The sequence below is a fragment of the Sipha flava genome, unplaced genomic scaffold (assembly GCF_003268045.1).
Source record: "Sipha flava isolate LNK unplaced genomic scaffold, YSA_version1 65_pilon_pilon, whole genome shotgun sequence".
NCBI classification, from domain to species: domain Eukaryota; kingdom Metazoa; phylum Arthropoda; class Insecta; order Hemiptera; family Aphididae; genus Sipha; species Sipha flava.
The window spans coordinates 1,487,497-1,500,053 of NW_020273605.1; the positions used below are offsets into that span (position 1 = coordinate 1,487,497).

Below are 12,557 nucleotides of genomic sequence, written 5' to 3' on the forward strand. Positions count from 1 at the left end.
AATTAAAGTTACCCATTTGGTCTACATTAAAATAAATTGGCTTTATTCTAATTACAAATTATTTACATTGAAACGTTTGAAATCATTTATACATATGAATAAAATATAACATACAAATGGCAACACTTGAAAATCTTATGAAGATCGATGAAAAACAGTATGGAAAATTGAAATTGTAATGTATAAAAATAATTATATTTATCAAAATATATTATACAATAACCAATTACATTTATGTTAATCAAACGATTTTGAAAAAAAAATTGTTCTAGAACATATGCTTATCATTGCCCTGCAATGGTCACAATATAAGTTATATATTTTTGAATAAAAAAAAGGAAATCGATTATAAATACCAATTTTAAATAACTTACATTTCATAAAATGTTTTAAATATGAAAACTTTTTTTTAAGATTAATTTAATATAATACATAATACACAAAATTGATTATACAAGCATTTTATTATTATTATATTTTTTCTTCACTAGTTAGTAATTTAATATTATTCATAATTATAAATACAATAGAAGATAAAAAATAATAATAATTGAGATTAAAAAAGGTTTAGAATTAAATGTAGCATTGTTTTAAAACAAACCAAAATAATTCCAGATATGCAATAAACATAATATTATATTTTTTGGAACATAGTTTCTAATTTATCTTGCACAATGTTTTGACTGAAATACTGCATATATGTTTTGCAATAACCCTGTTCATTAGAGAAACAATTATAACAATATTGCACATAGTAAGGATGAGAATCTACCATAGTTGACCTATAGATATATCACATAGTATTATCTTATTATAAGGCAGTCCGTTCATCATAAACAATCACTGCTTCATTGTCGACCAATATATCAGTATCTTTGTTGTTGAGGAACTGACTTCTAGATTTGCTCATTGCGATTATGGCAGCCTCATCATTTCTCATTCGATTTTTCCTTTTTTTACTAAAATTAACCTGAAATTTTTATGTCAAATATTTAATCAACAAGAAAGGAAATCAAATTTATATTAGATAATTAGTCTTAGTACCTTTGCATAGAGTTCTGACAAATTGTCAGATGTTGAGAATGGTCGTTTTTTGTTTCGTACATGAGTTGGAAGGCTTCTTGTTCGTAGTGTCACTGATTTTCCATCCCATTTATGGCAGTGGTCTAAAACTAAGAAAAAAAACCAATCATTTTTATAAATTTTGACAGTTATTACATGCTTAGAAGTATAGATTGTTTTTTCAATAATATATTAACTGAGATGTTATATACTTAACCTGTTGTAAGCTTATTGATTAATCAATGAAGTTTTTAGTGTTTATTTTGGCACAAGTCATTTCATAAGAAATTTTTTACTCATAGTTTAATTTAAATTATTAAATAATTTATAAACTAATATAAATTTATATCAGTTATACATTTTATAACTGAAATCATCATTATATAATTATCATTGAATAATTAGATTATAAATTATTGAATAATTTAAAAATACATTTAAGTAAATGATAGTTATATTTGTTCTTCAAACACTAATTTGTGACTAATTTGGATATAATATAAAAGTAAAATAAAAATAAATAAATAATCAAATATTAATTGGCAGAGTATATTTTAAATGTAAGCACATTATTTTTTGGTGTGATTTAAGAAAATTTAAGTAAACACATAATGTACATAAAAAAAAAAAAAATGTCTTGTTAATTAATAAATAAAATATAGTAAAACTGTTTTATAATAAGCTTAAATAATTTTAATTTTATGCATATAAATATGATATAACAAAATATCATTAAATATATAAATAAAATGTAAATTATAAATGTTCTTGATGAAGTATTATATATTATTTGCAAATATTAAATATAAATATATTTTATTTTTATACTTTATGATATATTGATATAATTTGAAATATTTGACAATTTTAATAAATTATTTTATACATTTAAAAAATATATTACTATAATTTTAATAATACTTGTAACAAAACAAACATATATTTTTTTTATTATAAATATTTTACAGTAAAAATAATACACATGATTATATAAATTTTCATTTAATATTTTCATGTACTACTATCAAACTATGATAAATTATATTATTTTTTTTATTTTATGTGAAACATTAACTTGATAATAAATACTTACAGTTACTGGAAGTAAATTGGTGAGGGTTGAATTCAGAGATCTGAGGTAAAGTGTTTGGTAAATGGCAAGGGTCATTTTGAGTTTCATTGTCAATGTAATGCATATTTGGAACATCAAATGTTTCATTGCTAATAAATTCTTTGATTTCACGTATACAAGGATCCTGTAAGAGTAACAATTGTGAATTTTGGTTTACATTAATACGGTTATTATAAAACCTACAAATGATTGAAGTTGTTTTGCTGGTGGTACAGAAGCTGAACGCGGTACTGTATTTGTACCAACTGGTTCTTCTCCTTGATCATTGAAAAACCAATGATCGGGAGAACCTTCTCGTTCAGGAAACAATTCAACAATGCGATTACTATACACAAAATTTCCAGTTTTTGGGTCCAAGAATACAGTGGAGTACCTGTATAATAAATTAATAAACTATACATTTAATTTATTTCATTTGTATAATACAATTATGCATATGATTAAGTTTTAACTTAATCCTTATTCAGTATTTAATAAATGACCATTTTTTTAAGGTCATAATAATTTACATTAAATTATATATATATATATATATAATTATTGATGACCTTAATTTTAAATGAAATGTTTAATAAAGTATTTTTAAAACTACCCAGGTATATTGGAATTACTTCTTTGTTCCTCTTCATTATTTTGTACTAAAAAACAATGAAATAAAAATTAAGAAATAATAAAATATAATATAAATTTCATAGCATACCGGTTTTTTTTTTACAAAAACAACAATACCAAATTGTAAACACAATAGTTATTGACATTAATATTATAATAGCTATAGCACATGTAATAGCAATTAAAAATTGATCTTTATCCAGTTTCCACCCAAAAATATCCAAGTTAAAATCATCGGAAATATCCTGAAAAAATAAAATATAATTTATTAATTCTAATACAATTTTGTAATTTTTGTTGTTAAAATAAAAATTAAATTGAATACAATATTTTCCTTAAATATTATTTCTAATTAAATATTATTACTATTTTAATTTTATTATTTCTCATTACATTTTTACATTATGTTGAAATAATGTTTTTTTAGCTTAACTTAAGTAGTCGTAGTATATTTCAATAGAAAAGAATTATAATTTATGTAATGAAAATCGTAAGTTTTTTCTTTATTTCTTTTATTAAAATTTATTTGTACATAAAAATACATAAGTCATCCATATTGTTTATACAAACAAAAGTAACTAAGTTAATTTAAACATTTTAATGAAATAGGTTTATTAGACAAGACTTACTGGAGACCACATTTTGGCTGTCAATGTAGTAGATTGTTGAAATATGGTCCTATGCGTGCTTCCTTCAGAATTTGGCTGTATAATATCATCTAAAAAATATAAATATTTATATATTTGATTCCACATGATATAAATATAGTTTAAACATAGACAAATAAATTTAATAAAATAATAATAAAAGTAAATTTATTTTAATTTTATTTTTTTCACATTAAATATGATTAAATGGTTATATTAAATATTGTTTAAAAACTCAAAATAAGAGTTTTATTCTAAATATATGATGGTAAAATATTTTTTATATTTTATGTAGACATCTAATAAACTTTGTTAATAAACATTATTATAAACATTAATTAAATAATGAAATGAAAACATTAAAAATCGAATAATCAAAAGTGATCATTGTAATAAATTTGTTGATTAATAATACTAGTATTTATAATCAATGGTAATCTGTATAAAAATATTTACAAAATAATTAGTTAAGATCAAAAGAAACACTCCGAAGGAGTATTTTGAAAATACTGGTGGAAATCTGAATTATTTGTTTTTAATATAAATGTAAAGGCACCTAAGACCTAAGACATTTAGAGAAAAATCAACTAATTATTGGTTACGATGAGATTTACTTTAAATCATTTAATTTGAATAACTAAAATTTCAAACAAGATGTAAATATTAATTCTTTTTAAGAATTAATTAATTAATATAAATTAATCTAAATATTATATAGAGATTTAAAAGTTTACAGTATAGTTTAAAAATACCTGTATAATAGTTATATAATGTATATTTATTATATATACATATTAATAATACTTAAAAGTTTAAGTAGCGTAGATTAAGATTACTTACGTTTGTGAAAATTCATGTTTTTTTTTCATTCCAAAGTGTAATATACTGCACATTTATAAGTATTCTTTTTGTGTCAAACACTTTATTTTATCTGCAGAATCTCTATCTTACTGTGTATACATAATATAAAGAGTGTGTAGATAAAAATCATGTATTTGACAAAATAAATTGCATAAAGAAATATCTACAAATGTGTAGTATATTACTACTTGCAAATAAAAAAATAACTTATGAATTTTCATTAATGTATGTTACCCTTATCTAAGCTACTTAAATTTTTAATATCTTAAGAGATATTTTAATCAAAATACGTAGGTACCTACATTCAAGAGTGATCCATAAGTCAATACTAAATATTAAGTAGCATAATAATTTTATCAAGAGTATGTATAATAATAAAGTTGAACTACAAGAATAGAAATACATAATTCATTGAACTCTAAACTTTTCACTTGACTGCAATACGATGAACATTAGATTTGCATTATTGAGAAGGAAGGATAAATTGAAAGGGTAAATTTTTAAAACTTATAGACTCGTAACTAATTCATTTTTATATTGAAAACAAGAAACTAGCATATAACAATACGTAGGTATCTGTATTTTATATAATATCTTAATATCTCAACGAGGTTTATTTTAAAATTTTATTATAAATGCATAAATGTGTAAATAAAAAACTAAACAATAATTGTATGTGTTTCAATAAATAGATACTTAAATAAAAATGTTTATATTTTTATTTGAACAGAAGAAAAAAATAAAAGATAATAATTAGTTAAATTAAAAGTTCAAAATAATTGTACTTAATCATCTATTATTGAAGTAAACAATAATATAATTATTTTTAATTTTCCAATCTCATCATCCAATAAAAGACATTCAATTATTGTTAGTAAAATAATAGTTGAATAATTACTTTATTGAATTTGTATATTAAAAGCTTACATTGATTAGTTTAATTTTGAAATCTAATAAATTATATTTATCTAAAGAGAACCTGATATTAATAAAAAGGAATATAAGAAATAGTATAAAAAAGTTTTTTTTTTTTAAAAATCAATTTTCTTACTGATTAAAAGCTCTCTGATTAAGTTAAAACAAATAAATAACTAGTATCAAAAAATAACATTTTAACATGGATATTCCTGAACCAGTTGGACTAGAGTAATTTTGTCGTTCACCAGACATTTAAAGGCTTACTCTGATTAGTTGATAAATTATTTGTTTCTCATTGGAAATAAGTAAATAGTTGCTAAAAAAAACTATTACTGAAAGCATAATTTATGAAACATGATTTCTAAAACAGTAAGAATAATTGTATTTGAACGAAATCCAAAGCTATGGTCATGTTTTTTAAACAGTCAATAACAAGCGACAATGGGTATTGGACAAGTAAAATATTATTAAGTGTAGCGTTTATCGTCCAGTTTTCGTACCGATGAAAAATGTATGTAGTACTGAGCACCCAGTATAATAGACGGATTGTGCGTACTGAAGGGTCGCTCGAATGGGAAACGTTCTTGGCCGGATAACCTCCACTTGTGCGCTCAGTGCTCAGAGGTGATCTCATGTCGCCCCGGTAAGCCCGTACAAGACAGAGTGGAAAATGCGACAGTGGCAAAAACGATTACATTACGACGAGAACTTGAACAACAACAAAGTCGTACCTTGGGTGTTGGATGACGGTCCGGCGAGGTGTGTCAATCGGAGGCGTTCGACGACGGGGAAGCGCGTGCACGGCGAACAGGATAAAATAGGTGAATAAAAGAAAAGAAAAAAAAATAGCAAACGAGAAAGTAAAAAAATTGTAAGCTAAATTGCCGAACTGCTACGGCGGCGGTGCGCGCGCGTACAGTGCAATAACAAGCGTCGACACGGACGTTATCGGATCGGTCGCGCGCGTCGGCCCTGTCCGCACGGATACAACAATGATACCAGTGCGATCCGTACGTCCGTCGGTGGTCGGTGTGGTGCGCGTGCGCGCGAGTCGTTGATACGGCACTCGGTCCGTTGATTTCCGCGTCGAAAGCGCGATAACGCGCCGCGGCGGCGGTCGACGTACGTATCGCGACCAAGGACAACGGACGATGGCACACGCTCCGCGGCAGCGTTCACACGGGGTGAGGTCGTCGCTCACGGTTTTCGCATTGATTACAGAACGGACTGTTCTGCAGTCAACGGTTTTTGGTAACGTTCGCGCGCGCCTTACCGATAACGTTGTCGTCTCCCGCGTCCTACTCGCTGCGCAGCGATACATCTCAGCAACCTAGGGCGCTGTGAGATTATTTTGAATATATTTTTTTAAGAAAAAACCGTTTTCATGAAAAATAAAACGCTTCGAGCAATTACACTTTATAGCAATGGTGCAAATAGGGGTACGGTTTGGGGGTTGTGACCCCCCCTCCCCTCCCCGAAATTTTTCTGAGGTTTTTACAAATTTTATGTAGGAAATATAAGGTTGATCTTGAAAACGCGAAATGGCTGATTGATATGAAACATGAATATTATTCGTATTATAATTGATAACAATAATAACATGACAATATGGAACGTATGGATATATTTATTAATACAATGAGTTAGTGGTTTTTATTCTTTGTGATCAAGCTCGGAAAAATGTTATTACTGAAGGTACAGTTTCTAATTGACACGATTTTACGTAAACTTCCTACAGCCAAATTCAAAGAATGAGAAGCACAATCAGGGACGGCTCCAGGGGGGCCTAAGGGCTTCGACCTCTTCTAAAGCCCGTACCGTATTTATAAAAAAATTTATATTGTTAACAAAAAATGCATGTTATAATATGTACTATCATACGACACACAAAAGTATGTAGAAAGAGCCATGAGGTATGACGGTTGAAATGAGTTTCTCTACACTTCGGAGACTAAAAACCTGGCTTCGTTAAATTATGACTGAAGATAAACTATCAGCATTATGTCTAATTAATGTATATCATAAAGTAGATATTCTAGATCAAATAGATTATATTATTGATATTTTTGCCAATTTTAAAAATAGACGACTTGAATTTGTGTTGTAAAAATTGTTTTTTTTTGTTACCTATAAGATTTTGTAAAATTATAACTTGGCCCTCCCCTAACCAAGGCTCTGGAGCCGCCCCTGAGCACAATGTAAATTAAACGCATACGGGACAGCCTCTAAAATATAATAAAAATAGTTCTCTAGTATTTATAAATATACATTGTATTAATTTAATTAAAAATTTAAAAATTGTAAACAAGATCACTCTTTAAATGAGTTGTTTTTTTTTCTTAAGTACAATAAAAAAAGAAGAAAATATATAGAACTTAAAAATAATATGATAAAAATTATATTTTACTTTTGATGTATTGTTGAACGCCTTTAAATTGCCCACTCATGGATGCCACGCCATGTCCTGCAAGAAATTATTTTCTCAAGTCTGAATTTCTCAAGCAACTGAAGTATAAAAGTAGATAATCCTTTACCAATCATATCGTGAACAATTTAAAATTCAAGAAAATCCTTCATTATACAGTTTGACATATCAATTTGATATAGTATTTTATTTTATTATGTCAACAATATAATTTAGTTACTTTATTTAAATATTACAATCTTATAAATATGTAATATAACATTTTATATGCAGTGGCCGTTTTACAGGGGGGGGGGGTTGATAGGTGGACCGCTTCCCCCCTTGAGCCGTGTAAAAATCAAAAATATGAATGAGCAAACAGTTAACTAAAAATTGTTTTGTCGATAATTTTATGTCAAAAGTGTTTGCTGTTTACAAAAATGTTTGCTCCTATAAAATTTTGACTATTAATTAAGTTTGAATAAAAAATAATTTTTGTTTTCATTTTTTTATTGATACCTATATTTTTATGTTATTCCATTGTGATATAAAGTTTATAGAACTTAAAATTACTTCTCATGTAACAAGCAATAGGAAAAAATAAATGGGATATGTGTGCAAATTGCAAGTACATGCAAAATATTTTCGTCCCCCCTCCCTTGTGGTTTCTCAAGAACCGCCACTGTTTATATGATGGTGTTAAAAATCTCATTTGGTTATATTTATGCTATTGCTGTATTTTATTTATATCTCCATTTGATGTTGTTAGAGTAACTAACAGTGATTAAAAATAACGCTACTATAAATAATAACAATAAACTACATAACTGGAATTGGAATTAAAATAAAAATAGGCATTATTGTTATATTATAATTTATTTATAAATTAATATAAGTATACCTACCTAATATTATTTATTTGTTTACACGTTTTGTTGTGATAATACGTCATTATCGATTTCAAAAATATTTGATTAGTTTAATCATACCTACTCATAATTAATTTCGCACTCACCTCTCTTATTACTTTGTCTCCTTAGTCATATTACGAATTGTTTGTTATAGTAATTTCTCGTTGACTGTTCATTTTTGTTGCCTTATTTTTGTAAGTTATAATGTAGTTTTTTAAATTGCAATATACTATATATAAATAAAAAAATATTTTGGCCGATGAATTTGTGATTGATATTTTAAAATCAATACATTTACCGCAAGAAATAATTGATTATTTTAAAAGTTTTTGTTGCCTTCTAAAACTGAAATATAACAAGGGTTTATTCACTGTGGTAATGTAATTATTGTTTTATCATATTTAGTTAACTAAAAATCTTAAAACTTAAATGAATGTATAATTATGTTATTTTAGAATCCCTTTTCAATTGAAAGAAGTTGACAATATTAAAATAGAAAAAGCTCAACGATTGGGCTTAACTGTTCAGCTATTTTTACTATTTATCGGCGAAGGATGTGAAAACAAAGTTAATGTCAATGTCACTACTTTTTATGTTGATTAATTATATAAAAATATAAATATTTATAATAAATATAAATTATAAATTATAATTATGTTAAATATAATCTAATATATTGGTTGAACTATTTATAATATTTAGGTAAAGCAATCCCATGTAATAGTAAACATAACTATATTGTTTAATTCCTACAATGAAGTAGCTTTATTGATGTTGTAACTAAATACAATGTCGAAACAGCTAAATATTTTTAACTAAGCCAATTTAGTATTTATAACTACTCACATATATTGTTTCTATGTTAACCTGAAAATACGATTTAAATAACCATTTAAATAGTTGGGTTGAACTATAATTTTTCCATATAATGTGTGGGTTTTTCGATAAACACCGACGTGTTTATATCCATGAGGAGAAATTGTTTCCCTTAACTTAGTATTTTTTTTTTTTATTATCAAAGAAGTTACCAAGTTCAATAACTCAAAATAAGTATGCTCAACCATTCTTAAATATCTCAATAATCAATCTCTAGGATCTAGCTTCAGTTCTTTCAATAAATTGATATGAGAAAACTTTTCCCTTTTTAACATCCACTCTTTAAGTTCAAACAGAACGTTTTATATTATTTTTCTTTGATAAAAAAAAAAAAAAAACACTTGCCCCAGCCACTGCGATCAATTGCGTCGAATTAAAAAAAAAAGAAATTTTGCAATACCTCAGTTGAAATAAGCTTAATAAAAACTGATGTACTACTTGATTTTAACACGAAGTGTGCGGGTAACTAATTAACGATGCAACACGACGTGAACGTAACGATGAAAACCGACATGTTTTACTGTGTCGATGAAAACCGTCGTGTTTCATCGTACTGTGTGGGGGGCCCCTTAAGAAGTAACGGGATCTGGATATCGTTACATAGATAGTCGATGTATAGATTGACGAATCGATGTAACTTTTTTAGTTTTGTTCAATTCGAAATCTCTCGGAAAACAGACAAACGACAATAAATACGTGTTTGTTTGCATCGGACCGGAAGAAAAATCGCGCAACAAAAAAACAATCGCCGGCTACTCGTTTGTACGAAACTATGTCAAGCCATTCTAATACGTGAACGCGGTGAAACGTACAATTAAATTTACAACAAATTCGAATATAATACATAAATAATAAATTACATCAGTGGTTCCCAATTAGTGTGTAGTCACGGATCCCTACCTATAAATTAAGTTGATTCGGGGACATTTTTTTGTAAATACTTACTTTTAAATTTTGTTTTATTATGAAAATGAAAAAAGAATGTATGATTTATTTTAATTTGACAAACCTTTTCGTAATAATTTACAGACAAATTGTCTAAAAAAAAAATATTTTTATGTAAAGAGATTTATTTGATTTAACACTTGATTTTACATACAATATTATTGCATCAATAGCGTACTCACGGGGGGTCATGAAGTTTGAACCCCCCCCCCCCCATTGGCCGTAATTTTTTAAGATTATTCCAATAGTTTAATAATAATTGATTATTGATTTTATTGATTATAATTTAGTAGTTTATACGTTATTAGTTACCAGTATCACGGTTATCAAGTTGGATTGAAGCACGACACGACCATAGAACATGTTCTATGACACGACCGCGCTATCAATTTAACAATTTGGTGACAATTTGTGATAATGTGGTTTTTTAAAACAGTACAAAATTTGTAATTATTATGACTATGGCAGAGCCCCCACTTTTGTATTCTAGTAAATTTTCAGAGCCCCCCCCATTGAAAATTCCTGAGAACGCCACTGATTGCAATTACCTTTTACAATTTATTTATGAGTTATTTAAATTAGTTATTGCATTGATTTTCGAAATTTATGAGACAAGTAAAACTTTTCTTTCTTGTTCATAATTTCATCCAAATTCGGCTGCAGGCTTGATATTTTAACGTCAGTAACAGTAGGTAAAAAAAGCTTTTTCACATCTATGTGTGGTGTAAAAGGGGATCGAATCTTTCTCGGCCAGTTGATTTTGAAAAAATTTTGAACAATTAATCAAAAATCAATTAGTTTTTTATCGTTGAAAATATTTTTCATCGTTCCGTTATCCACCAAATCAATTCATATTGTTCTTGTTAAGAGAGATTTTCTATTTTTTCAATATCACAGAAGAATGGATCTCTTATCCACGTATTGTTTGGATCAGGTTGATGATATTTATTTATACACAATTGATTATCCATCTTTTTCGCGATAATCGAGTTACTATAATCCAAAAATACTAGGAATTTCAAACGATTACAAAGTCAATAATTGCACTAAAATTAAATTAAAATGTCATTACAGTACTACCTAACCACGGACCACCAATTGGGAACCACTGAATTACATCATTATCCGGTGTATTTAGTTTACGAGTGCCTATCGACTGGGTAAGTACGCGATTTTACAGATGTTCTATAGAATCGTTGATGTTTATTCGAACGTTATCGGTTCTCTATAAACGGCTTATTGTTTTCCGTTTAGACTCCGAACACGAAATTCAAATAGAATTCGAACTGTACTCTCGACGCTTTATGTATACGTGTATGTACATCATAATATCCTCATTTATGTACGTATCACTCGTTGTTCGAGTAACTCGGGAAATCTGCAAACATACATTTACACAAACACAAACACGACTAATTACGACCAATGTTTATTTTCTATGGGTCGCAGAATCACATATAAACACGTATAATTCAACGTCGTTCAATTATTAAATTAATAATCGCAGGGATGGACCCTCTAAAACGTGTCGGTACCACTCCGATTATGCCATATACTGTATGGTGGTGTGTATACATAAAAGCGTCACTTTTTAAGTTTTAGATAAACATATGTATGATATATTATTATTATTCGACGAATAGATCTGGACGAGCTTAACATTTATTATTAAATATTCTTTTGTAAGAAACGTGATAAAATCAAAAGTTTTTTGGTTCATGTGCCTACCACGGTTGTATGTAACCATACTTGGTTAATTAAAGTAAACGACTTCAATTGTTGTATAACATTTTAAAAATTTACGATACGAAAATCAATAATTTTTCACAATAATCGGTACTAATCGAATTTATTTTAATTTTACAATAGAATTTTGAAAATGTTTAGTGTACGAGAAATGTCGGTAGCAATATTTTATTGGCTGCAAAAGACATTTATTGTTTATGGCATATACCTTTACTATAATATTATTAATATTATAAATGTTATTTATAATATACTACTTCTATATGTGAACAAATCACTTGCAAAACGTTTGCATAAAAGGTGTGTATATTTTGTTTACGTCTATACATACATTGAGTATTATGAACATAATTTTAGTTAAATATTGGTTTGTTCACTGATGTGAATAGTTTAATAGTTGGGTGTAATCGTTTGAAAATTAGTAGATGGTAAAACAATAAACT

At 27.2% G+C, this 12,557-nt stretch overlaps 1 protein-coding gene across 2 annotated transcripts in view; it reads right to left on the reverse strand.

Moving 5' to 3' along the window:
• Nucleotides 1–618: 618 nt before the first annotated feature.
• Nucleotides 619–12,557, reverse strand: part of LOC112691638 — a 34,595-nt gene continuing 22,656 nt past the window's right edge. The window contains exons 2-9 of one of the 2 annotated variants that reach the window (XM_025565975.1): nucleotides 7,640–7,696; nucleotides 3,436–3,524; nucleotides 2,895–3,051; nucleotides 2,787–2,832; nucleotides 2,378–2,567; nucleotides 2,156–2,318; nucleotides 1,045–1,172; nucleotides 619–970 (exon numbers count right to left, since the gene is read on the reverse strand). In XM_025565975.1, coding sequence (XP_025421760.1) covers nucleotides 812–970; nucleotides 1,045–1,172; nucleotides 2,156–2,318; nucleotides 2,378–2,567; nucleotides 2,787–2,832; nucleotides 2,895–3,051; nucleotides 3,436–3,524; nucleotides 7,640–7,696 — 989 coding nt within the window. In that variant the 3' untranslated portion in view covers nucleotides 619–811. Of the gene's footprint in view, nucleotides 971–1,044; nucleotides 1,173–2,155; nucleotides 2,319–2,377; nucleotides 2,568–2,786; nucleotides 2,833–2,894; nucleotides 3,052–3,435; nucleotides 3,525–5,732; nucleotides 6,309–7,639; nucleotides 7,697–12,557 lie in introns of those variants that run through there. The other variant, XM_025565976.1, reaches the window with a different exon arrangement.